We start from the raw sequence: 12,772 nt of genomic DNA on the forward strand, positions 1-12,772 counted from the left end.
CAGGGCGGTGTTTAGCGGAATCGTGAATGACACATTGTAGAACAACTTGGCCAACTAATTTTTCTTTTTCCTATCCTGCATAAACAACTTTAAGTTACCTGTGAAGTTATTTTATAGAAAGACTGTTGTCACATACTTGAAGGATGGTAGACAACAAAAGAGGTCAGAGTGCATTTCATTGTTGTTACTAAAAATAAAGAAGAGTTAATAGTTAGGACTTTTGACCTTGTATTTGCCCTCATCACTGCCTCTGGGTTAGCTGATAGAAACGTGACTGTTTAATTTGTCGGATATCACTTAAAATACACATAACAAAACAGAAATGAATGCACTTTTCGTCTGGTATATAGTATACTATTTTCTAAACATTTGTGAAGGAACTGAGGAAATATGAACAAATAACCCTTCCGGCAAGCACTTATGTAAGCTGTAATCTACATTCATCATGTACAGGTCATGTATTTCTGCCAATCCAAAGTTTAACTGGTAAAAAAAATCCCCAAAACCTTTAATATGGACTTTGCATTTTTATAGCATAGGTTTTAAAATACTAACACTTTTCCAAGGCTGAGACTATAAAAAGAATCCGGAATCCTCTTTAAGTACTTTATCATTGTTTGGGGAGTAAGTTTAGTCAATACAATTTTATAAAATTCATGCATTATTTTGGTATATTTAAAGCCGCAACAACACATATTTATGTAATGAATATATATTTTTTCTAATGTTTGACTTACTATGATATTGCAATCTCTTTTCACTGCCTGAATTTATTTCAAAGCTAACCTTTACTTATATCTTTTTCTTCAATAAAGCTTATTAATTTCGTTCTCATGAAAAATATTACAATTAGTTTAGATCGTGATTTAGATTATTTTCTTTGCTGTTTGCTATCTTAACAAAATCAACCGTTTTTAAATGCAATATTGGTGTCGTTTTGGGGTAGGATGGGGGAATACGATACTTCTACTTTCCACGTTCATCACATTTGACACTCGTTCGAATGCATATAGCGGTGGTTATTGATGGGAAATAATCGACTGTGATGAGCTTGAAAAAATATTTTCTTGCCCGTTTTAACGAGTAAATAGTTCTGTCCATAATAAGGAATCAGTGCAATGTTAGGATTCAAGGTAAATGACCCCTCCACCTCCTCTTCATCCCAACGCGATGTAAATAGGTGCTTAACTTCAGCACATGCCATTATACATGTGCGGTTTTGGGTTGCACATGACACGACCTTGAACTTTAGCTTTTTCTAAAGTTACTAAGCTTGCTAATCTCAAAATATGTATTATATTAAAACTAAAAATAGACATTGATATTTCACTGCTGTATTAATATTACTCGTGCGCTAACTTTAATATTTGACAAATCAAAGACCATGCAATCTGTGCAGAATATCACGCGATCAATGTTGTTCCGAATGAGTCAGTTCACCTTATGACCCGATATACCGGCATATCTGCAAGTTTAACTGCACCAGAATTTTCATCGACTGAGGGCTGGGTTATTTTAAGAAGGTAAATATATTTGCGAGAATAATTTTAAGAATTGGACATGTCATTACTCATTGTTCTTGGATAGGACAATAAATTTATCCATAGCGTTTGCTCTAAAGCGCCATTGATTTTTTTTTAATGGACGACGTTGAAATGTCGGGCGAGGCAACATATCACGATATTGCATTTAATTTACAAAATAAATGAAAGCTTGTATTGATGGACAAATACGTTTTTTAAAGTCACACATACCGTACCGCTAACGCGGAGTTAATTCAACTTATTCCAAATACCGAAAAGGGAACTGAGAAGCAGACAAAGAAATTGCTTTCCGCGTTATTTTGTTGGACGTGTTTATTCATAGGGTAGCCGGGTGCACAATTGTATCATTTACCTGTCTACCTTACAGTTTGGATTATAATAATTATGATATGTTTTGCAAACAATTAGAGGCTTGTCCGTTAATTAGTTGTTCTCGTTAGAGGAAAAATGTTGATAATGTTTATTTAAGTGTCTTGATTTGTTTTTTTTCTTCTCCAAAAGTGTTTTGAAAATAAATGTTACATAAGCAAGAAATATCATCATCCACTGTAGTGGAGTTAAAATATATCAAAATATCTAGATTCTGATCTTCATGACTTTTATTTATTTATTTATTTTTCTATTTTTTAATTCGTCTTTTGATATCTTGAATAAGGAAAAGAATTATGTTACTCAGATTTACTGCGCAAAAGTACACAATTCACTACAGAACATACATGGTAAACATCTAACATTACCAAATTTATCCTGCAAAAGATCCAGGATCTTCGAGTATTTTTGTTTTTTATAAAGTGCACCATTTGCAATCCTGAATGAAGAAAGAATTATGTTACATTTACTGTACTGAAGTACACAAAGCACTACAGAACAGAGTAAACAGCTGACATTACGAAAGAAATCTGTTACTTTCAAACTAATAACACTTTATCTTGCCAAATCTTCTGAACATAAAATAAAAAGAAACTTAGCTTCGAAAACCTTTACTTGTAACCTTCAGTCACAAAACCTTTACTTGTAACCTTTAGTCACAAAACCTTAACCTGTAACTTTTAGTCACAAAACCATTACTTGTAACCTTTAGTCACAAAACCTTAACCTGTAACTTCTAGTCACAAAACGTTGGTCTCACTTATCTTGATGACAGTTATTCCTACACAGCATATTAAACAAGAGGTTACAGAACCTTCTTTTAAATGGCCTGAGCAGCATACAATGAAACCATGCCATGATATGCTTCATTATAACACAACTTTTTTACCCACAAGATTCACTCTTATTATTTGAATATTTATATTTCTACTCGGGTAAAGGAGTTGAGCATTATAAAGTTTTCACAACTACTTACAAATGTGGAAATAAACATAATCAGTTGCATAATCAAGTATATTTTGCAGATCATATACAAACCATATAAATAGCTCTGCATATATATATATATATATATATATATATATATATATATATATATATATATATATATATATATATATGGTGACTGTGTGAATAGGCTTTCCAGACAATGTACATGGCTGCTGTGCAAAGTCTCTTCAAGCTGATGTAGACAGCAGCTGTGTGAATATAGCCTTCACATTTATCCTATATGATACTAAACTTATTAGAGTTTCTCTACAAATTGAGATTTTACGTCATCTTGCTTATGATATTTAAGACAAAATCATTGTCATGGAAATTATTCAAAATCATTTTAGTGCATGGAGACTTTTAATCTTGATAAAATAGAAATCTGCAAAACTTCCTCAGAGACAAGTGTAAACTTCTTTAAAGAACATGCAGGATTTTATGCATGGTAATTTCAAATTCATGTTGAATATTCTGTGAAAAAAGTGTCACTTACCAAGCAGTAAGAAAGACATTTAAAAATATTTGTTTGTGGAAGATATATTTACATGTTAGGTGATGCTATGGTCAGACCATTGCTGGGTACTACCTTTTTTCCACAACAATTGTGGTCATATTTTTATTGTTTTCACTTAACCTAGATTTTTCATCCTGCTTTGTCTCTTGTTGCTATGCTGCAGAAAGTTAATGCAGGGCAAAGAACAAAAGAAATTGTGAAACATTGTTGGTTAATGTCATCAATGTAAATGAAAATTATTTTAGGAAGAAAGATGCTGTAAGATCAGTTCAATTGTTTATTTGCTAAATGACCGTCTTGAAACCATGCACATTATGACATCATAATCCAGGAAGTTTTAATAAAATCCGCTATCCAGAAAATCTTTGCTGTATATTTGTAAAGAAATTGCTATGTGCATTTCTAAATGTTCCTAACCAGTTTATCCAGTTAAGTTTATTATAGCCAAAATTACTCAGTAATGCTACCCTGAGTCTCGCCATCTGTGGTCATTTGGGATAGGTATTTTTATTGGAGCGAGACCTTCCTGTATTTGTCCGAAGTCTGGTGCCCCAGAACCTGACAGCTCTATATTTCAGTGGGATTTTTCATATTTTGGGATTTAGGTCATTGGCTGGTCACAACTAGCTCATTCTGTTGCTGTCAGTGTTGCTCCAGTTGTCAACAGTGTTGTGCCATGAGTTGTGCAGTCTGCGACGAATGTGATTGCTCTGGCTGGGTGTCATATACCACTTCACTTGAAGGGACATCATAGCACTGCATGGAGCTCTTATTTATTGTACAAAAACTATTTTAGCTCCCTTGTCTGATTTTTATGCCCCTTTTCTTCTCTGATTTGGTGCCCCTCTTAAAACAGAGCCCTATGCCAGCACACTGCTTGCACATAGATTTGGCTGGTCATGGTTCATGTTCATGCGGTTGGATTAAAATCAAGATCCACATATAATTGTTACCAAGGTAACCAATAAAACTAAATTTTTTCTATTTCACTAATGAACAATGCAGATTGCCATTATAGCGGTGATTTTCTTCAGATTGCACCATCAATAAATTTTTTCTTCCTGGAGGAAGCTGTATATAATCCAAAAACCTTTGCATTTTAATGATGAATTGGCAGTTTCTGATCATTGGCAGGCCATATTCAGCATTTGGAACACCTTGGCTTATTCTTATTTTTGGATAACTGTTTAAACCCACTGCAGCCAGTTGTTTCATTTATATGAAAATAAGACACCAGTTTCATTCAGTAGAGCATTTGGAAGTAATTATGTAACGTGTGGAAGTGAACAGATCAGTATTCCAAGTTGTGAGCTAGTTGGATTTATTTGCACCAAATTAATGTTTGGCAGGTGAAAATTGTCAACTAGTCATGATCATGTGACTAAAGATGTCAGCAGGTACCCACTTACTCAGGTACCTGCGCATTGATAATAATCTGAGTAAAGAGGACAACTGGGTACCCATTCCCCCCCCCCCCTTCCCCAGGGTTCCAAGTTCAGATCAAAGACAGGTGATATTAGGAGCAAGCAAGACACAGAATAATGATTACAGTTTGAGGCTTGTGTTGTGTGACTGTTGGCTGCAGTGCATTTATCCATCGCTAGAGCTGTATCTAATTACCTTATTTTCTATTTATAGTAACTGTACATGAAACAGTTCCAAGAAAACAGACAGGTTTCTTGAATGTGAATGTGCCTTAGATTCGTGATATTTTGATAAACATGTATATAGCCTACTGGTCTAAATGTTTAAAAAAATGGCACCAGAAATTATAAAAACCTGCTTTATCAATGTGAGTCATGGATAATATATGATTGAAAAATGTTAAAAGGAGAGGAATTTTGGTTTCTGTGAGTTAGAGTTAAATATTTAAAAAAATATATATTTGTCCAAATGTTTACAAAACCCTACTGACCCCTGATTGTTGTGATGTACATATAATGTTAAAAAACCTAAACTACCTACCTACCATAATTTTGAAACTATTGCTCATTTCATCGAGATATTTGAGTTCAGTAATAAGTGAGATTTATGTATATTAATTATATGATCTTGCATCTGATCGTCTGTGCTTTTTAAAAATTAAATCTGGAGGCCAGATCAGATCAAATTTTGATATACTTATATTAAGATGTTGAAGTTCAGTAATGAGTAAGATTTGCTGCAATTAATAAGGTAATCATGGATCTGATTGGCTCATTTTGTAAAGATTCTGTTGCTAATATTTCAGTGTTAAAAGTGCTGAAGCATTTGCCATTTAGTTGAAATGACTTAGAACCAAGCAAGCTGTGGTATGATGTTTTGTCTATCATGCCGTGTACATTGTCAGTCCATCTACTAGGTCCATAAATCAGCCCCTCGTCCATGGTGTTATTGATTGGCAGTTTAGGGGCTAATATCACCTATTCATTAAAGCATGCGAAAAATACGCAGCCAATTTAGGCTGCACACATTGCTGTACATTTTATAGAATTTAACCATTGTTTCTCGCAGCTGTGGCACTAACGTTGGGTGAAGGGTTCTTTTGGTGGCATGTACATTATATTTGTGGAGCAAACCTAATGTTTGTTGACTTGTAAATCGACGTGGAATAGCACAAACCTCTGTCCCCTGGCCCTTTTGAATTTCGTGTTACATATTGTTGTTCTGGAAAGATTTATATGCAGCAAAGTGCACATTTTAATGAACAGGTGACATCTCAGCCATGTATCATCCATCAGTATCAACACGGATTTTGGGGGTTGATTTATCAGACGATCCATCCACCTACACATGCTTGTGAACACTCTTAGATGCTTTATCCACAATTTGATTGCAATCAAATTTGGTTTGTATGCTTTTATTATTGTGATCTCTGATGATGATTGCAATCAGATTTGGTTTGTATGTTTTTGTCCATTGTGCTCTCAGATAATGATTGCAATCAGATGTGCTCTCAGATAATGATTGCAATCAGATATTGTTTGTATGCTTTTAGCATCGTGATCACAGATGAGGAATGCTATCAGATTTGGTTGGTACGCTTCTTTCATTGTGATCTCAGATGATGATTGCAATCAGATTTGGTTGGTATGCTTTATCATTTTGATCTCAGATGATGATTGCAATTAAATTTGGCTTGAATGCTTTTATCATCATGATCTCAGATGATGATTGCAATTAAATTTGGCTTGAATGCTTTTATCATCATGATCTCAGATGAAGATTGCAATCAGATTTAGTTTGTATGCTTTTATCATTGTGATCTCTGATGATGATTGCAATCAGATTTAGTTTGTATGCTTTTATCATCATAATCTTAGATGATGTAGGAAGGAAGATCCTTAACACCGACATTAATAGAGAATACATCAACAAATGTGTTCCACAGATTTTCTTTCCCCTCTCTATAGTTTCATTATGTGTGTGAATTTGCACTCATAACACATGTCAGCAACTCCGGTGAATGATATCTCTTGCTATGCAGGTATTTTTTTCATTCATATTCATTTAGTGCCACCTGCTAATAATTGCTCACACGACTGATTTCTGTTCAGCGAATATTGCATCGAAATTGTTGGGACTAGGAAACACACCATATACCGGTATACTCTTATTAGACTAGTACAACTGCAAACTTAAAATGACCAAGATCTGCCATTGCATAATGTGCTGGCAGATTGGGGTCTGTGCAGTTTGCTAGTAATAATCAGTAGAACGTCGTAGGTCCAGATCTGCAGGTGCATTATGCTATGGCAGATCAGGATCTACGCAGTTTGACTTGACTTATAAGCAAGTATATTTATATACACTAATTTGAAATGACTGCTAAAAATGTTTAGAGTAGCATGTCTTATGGCTATTAAGGTTTCACAGATACTTGGAGCAGCACTAGTAGATGCTGTGTTTACCCCATTTTGGAAATAAAATGAATGAAAAAAGATGACAATAATAATGGCATTAACAAATGTATCATCAGCTTGCACCTTCTAAATTTAAGATTGATAGTTTTATTGTGTTGGTTGCTGATTCAGACTTTTGCTAGCAACAGGGTAATTGGTGAGCATTAGTTTGAAGCTATGGAGGCAGATAGATAAATGGTTGTCAGATGGACATGTCTTGACTGTCCTTAGGAACAAAATAGGAGTATTTTAAATGTGTATTTGACCAGAATTTTTGGCAGAGATGGTAGAGTAAGTTTGTGGGTTTAAACAGTGACTGATTTAGAATAAATTGAGTAAATTGAGTTAACTCTTACATAGTGGCAATGGTTACATCAGTGTATTTTGTGAAGGGTCATACTGCATTTTAGGTGTATATGTATGTGTGTGTGTATATATATATATATATATATATATATATATATATATATGCACACACACACACATGTATTCATACATTGGCCAGTCTCCTTAATTGGTACATGCACAGTAAGTAAAATTACTTGATCAACTTATCTCTAAATATTTATAGGTCAGAACAAATCTACACTGCCCCGACCTTGAATCGTTGGTTTGATAAGGTGTAAATTGTTTACGTGTTGATAATCACGTTTATAACGGCTTAGTTATGGACTTATAGCTAAATAAAATGACACCTATGTACATTTGATTTACCACCATGCTTGGACAACAGGACCAAATGGGTATTATACTTCAATAATACCATCATAAGGGAATTCATCCCTCCCCCACCCCAATCCAAAATAAAATGTTAGTTATAACCACATGCTATTAGTTTTTTGCACAAAGTTTTCCACAAATTGGTCTGAAAAATATCACGTTGTGCCAGTGGTGTTGAGTGTAATTGGGCCATAGATGGGTCATCAACTATAAAGTGTAATACAGAAAGTTATAGGATTTTATAAGCATGTCACTCAGCAATTTAAAATAATATTATTAATTATATATAGCATACTTTTCATCCGATGAAGAACATTTTTATTTAGCTCATGCTAACATAGATTTGTTCCATATTAATATATTAATACCTGCCATTAAATTGGTCTGAGAAATATCACTTTGTGCCAGTGGTTTTGAGTGTAATTGGGCCATAGATGGACCATCAACTGTAAAGTGTAATACAGAAAGTTATAGAATTTTATAAGCATGTCACTCAGCAATTTAAAATAATAGTATTCAGTATGTATAGCATACTTATTCAGATCTCTTTCAGGAACATCTGGTGCCATTAAATTTTCTGTGGATAGTCTAGTCTGAATGAGGGAGCCATTGTGATTAAAACTCTGTTTTGGACTTTTTCAGAGCATTTATATTGTTGATTTGACTTGCCGTGCTTTAAGATGGGAAAAGGTGGGAAGCTTTTTGAAGGGGCAAAGCCTAGTTTTTCCTGGGAAGAGATAAAGACTCATGATGTGAAGGAAAAGCCATGGCTGGTGATTGAAGGGGAGGTGTACGACATTACCAATTGGATAAAGAAGCACCCAGGTGGAAATCGTGTTATTGGTTTCTATGCTGGCCAAGATGCAACAGTACGTCCATTTATTTATCATTAATATTATATTTGTTTTAACCAATTATTATGGATTGCAAGACATTTTTCTGGCAGTGATATTGTCAGCTTTGTTTTCTGTCCATCCATGACATTATGTCCTGTCCTGTCTGTAGAAAATTGGGTTTCAGCATAATAACTAGATAAGGGCTATATGAATTGAAACATGATTTGATGACATGCTTTAAGTTTGATTTTCACTATTTATTTACAAAATTTAACACATGTTTAAGTTAGCACACTGTCTATTGATTACATCATATTTGTGGTATCATTCTCATATTTTGTGGTCATTATAGATTATTGCACAGCTGTTATGCTTATTCAATGAAACACTTGAATTAGTGTTTCAGTAGCTCTTCTAAGTAGGTATAATGTGTAAAAATCTTAATAACTTGATGCATAGTAATCCTTTAAATTTGTGATTTGACAAAACTTCTTTCACTTCTTACAGACTTGTAATTGTAATGTGGAATGAATTGCCCATTGAACTTAGACACAAAGACACAGTGATCCCATTCAAGAGTGCACTTAAAACTCACTTATTTTGACTGCAAGAACAAACTTAAAGACCTAAGAATGTTATATATGTTTTTCTATGTTACAGGTGTTGTCTAATGTTGTAAAGTGCTTAGAGCTTCTAAAGATTAGGTGCTATACAAAGTCCTCATTATTATTATTGTTATTATTATTATTATTGTAATTGACAATAAGTTGCGATTGATATGCAGTCTCATTGTTAATAGTGGTCATTAGAAAACAGCACAATATGTTAAAATAGTGGATTCATCTGATTGATGGTGTTCCGGTTTTCATGTGTTCTATAGTTGTCTCGAACCACACCAGTAATTTACAAATTTGAAAAAAGTCAGTTTGCCTGGAAAATTGAACTTACCCTTGGGAAATGTATGCTTGTTCCAAACATAATATCCAACATGAATTTAAAAAAATAAGATATAAGAAGAAGATGTGGGATATTTCAGGGAAATCACATAATATTTATTTTATTTCAATTTTCTTGTTATCTTTGTTAGCATAAACCATATGCCACTAATTAACCTTGTATATTATATAATGTATATAAATAGTTTGGATCGATTTGTAAATGAGAAAGGGTTAGAATTCATATAGAGTTAAAATATCAAAAACGGACATGTACATTTTGTACAGACAGGTAAATAGGTAGAAAAGGGTTTGGAAATATATATATTTTAAAGAGAGAGTGAGAGTGTGTGTGTGTGTCATTAATCCATGGTGATTGGCGGCTTCTGGCATCAAGCTATTTTGTTTTGCCTAGATAAGATAGCAGATTCATCGCCTTTATTATATCAACAATAATGAAAGCCAGACTGTTTTTAAAGAGTCATTTATACTCACAACTCTAGTATTAATGAATACTTAATTTATCCATTTTCTTACATTATTGTCTAGTCACCTTGAAATCAGTTGTTGTTGTTGTGGGGTTTAATGCCATTTTTCAGCACACGATAGGATATACATGGCGGCCAGTATTAATGGTGGAGGAAGAACCCGGGAAGAACCACCGACCCACGAGAAGCTACTGGCAAGCTGTCTCACATACCCACATTGGCCGAATCCTAGACTCGAACACACACAGACAGGTGAGATGGCAGTGATCCATAACGGAGAGCGCTTTAGACCACTCGGCTACTCGGGGCCCCCTTGAAATCAGTAATGTGCATCAAAATACTTGACAAGCTTATGTTTGAGATTGAAAACACTTATTTGCATTCATTTAAGTCTGTGTCAAAGAATTGTAAATGAGAATTGGGCTTGAAATTACAAGTGAACGAATGAAAGTTTTATGCCCTTTAGCAGATATAAATTTTCCTCAGAAAGCATGTGATCTGAATTGTGGATGCCAAATACACTTTATAATACACAAGTATAAACTGCATCACAGCATTGAGATGAGCATGAAGACCCACTTGGGTCTTTTTATCCAGGCATAATGTTTTCATTTCATTTCATTTATAATTAAGCTGCACTGTTTATTCTTCTCATTTATTTTGCAAAAACTAAAGCTAGATTCCAAAAGTTACCGGTGTGTGGACTTTCTAGCAGCCATCAACCAAAACCAGTTTACTTGATTGTTTGTTAAGATTAAATTGCAGATATTTCAGTGCTGAATTTTTGAAAAACCATTTTATAAATACTTGGAATATTTATCTATTTATGGAACCGTTGATCACCTTGCAATTTTATCTTTCTTCATGTTTTTAATGGTTTGTTCATTGGGAATGTTTATTCACTGAAACATGGTGTTCCAAACTTTCTTTTGGACTAACATAATTCCCCTTTCTGTAGCCTATCAGACTACCTTCCATATTAGAAATTTGTCCACCCTTAACTTTGTCTAAATCCTTTTTCTACGTTTTGAATTTATTTTGGGATAGTTTTGAAACTTTCTATATTTGTTAAAAGAAAATTTACAATGAGCAGCACTTGCATTGCTCTTTATGATATTTCCTGGTTTAACACAATAATAACTTGTACGTCCATATCTTCTTGCCTTTCATCCATTAAATGTTGAAAACTAAAAAATTGCCGTTTTTGTGTTTCTCATCACAAAATGCAACATTATGCTGATGAAAAAGAAAATTTTTGTTTGAATGGTACACTTCTGAAGTAATGAATGGTCAGCTTGTTCTAGAATTGAAGTCATGTTACAGCAAACCAAACCTAAATCAAGGGAGGTAATGCAGTGGGCAACTTTAGATAATCAAAGCATTAACTTTAAATCCTGATTAGTTTAATACAGTTTTTGATGTGAAAATAAACAAACTTTAAACAAAAATTTAATTGTTAATGGGCAGGTCAATTATATTTTTTAAAGCAGGAATATTCTTGCAATGTTGGATATGTGCAATTTTGCTTTGGCAAGGCTACGTATTGCTATAAGAATACTGAGTGTGATCATGATGATGCTATTAGTAATAATAATGTTTATCTTTCAGTATTATACTAAATTATCATCATGCAGTAATAATTATAGATTCTGACCATTATCAATATCTTATGATCATAATTCTGTTATAATTATGATGTTTTTTTTTCTTCTTTTTGTTTTAATGGCATTTCTAATCCGTTATTGGCTATATCATGCCTATGAAATGTGAACTAAGTTCCTTTCCTAAGGACACAGTTACATATAATCAGCTGAACTGGCCTGTCAGCTGAGAACATTAATTTGCCATTGAATATACATATATCATAGCAAAGAAGAATTTTTTTATTATTAAATTACATTCATTGACCATTATTATTATAACTTGATTGTTTATACAGTGTATTTTACTTTAAATAATAATGATGATGATAATAATAATAATAATAATAATAATAATTATAATAACTAATGATAATGGCAAGGGTGGTCATCTTAAATATGTTATTGATACTTTTGAACAGATGGCAATAATGACATTGGGTTGCCACTGAATGTCTTCTTTGTTCCTAAATTAAACTGTTGCCGATCTGACATCAAGTATGGCAGCCACAGCAGTCATTACCTGCTATAACTACTAGTCCTGAATGAGTGATCTTGTCTACATGAATTTAGTACACAGTGATTCCTTAAAATGTTAAGTTGATCCTAAATGAAAATTGTGCCCATTGGACTTCCAGTATAGCTGCCATGATGGCCATCTAGAAAATCTTGTATTACAGCTCTTGAATGGTTGGCCATATCAACATGGGTTTTGTTTTCAAAGATATTTTATGATCCTGGATGATTCTATGGGGAATTGAAAATGATGCTGATCTGATTTCCATTCGTTTTGATAGCCATGGTAGCCATCTTGAAAAAGTTGTTATCGCTACTTCTCCATATAATCAAGTG

General features: G+C 33.6%; 1 protein-coding gene across 4 annotated transcripts in view; it reads left to right on the forward strand.

Annotated features, from left to right (window-relative positions):
• Window positions 1–12,772, forward strand: part of LOC149790267 (acyl-CoA 6-desaturase-like) — an 83,749-nt gene that overhangs the window by 16,063 nt on the left and 54,914 nt on the right. For 3 of the 4 annotated variants that reach the window (XM_089972316.1, XM_089972313.1, XM_089972315.1), the window contains exons 1-2: window positions 1,407–1,523; window positions 8,664–8,890. In XM_089972316.1, the coding sequence (XP_089828442.1) occupies window positions 8,702–8,890 (189 nt within the window). In that variant the 5' untranslated portion in view covers window positions 1,407–1,523; window positions 8,664–8,701. Of the gene's footprint in view, window positions 1–1,406; window positions 1,524–8,663; window positions 8,891–12,772 lie in introns of those variants that run through there. The other variant, XM_089972314.1, reaches the window with a different exon arrangement.

The sequence above is a fragment of the Sinohyriopsis cumingii genome, chromosome 10 (genome assembly GCF_028554795.1).
Source record: "Sinohyriopsis cumingii isolate HCF-2022 chromosome 10, ASM2855479v2, whole genome shotgun sequence".
Lineage (NCBI taxonomy): Eukaryota > Metazoa > Mollusca > Bivalvia > Unionida > Unionidae > Sinohyriopsis > Sinohyriopsis cumingii.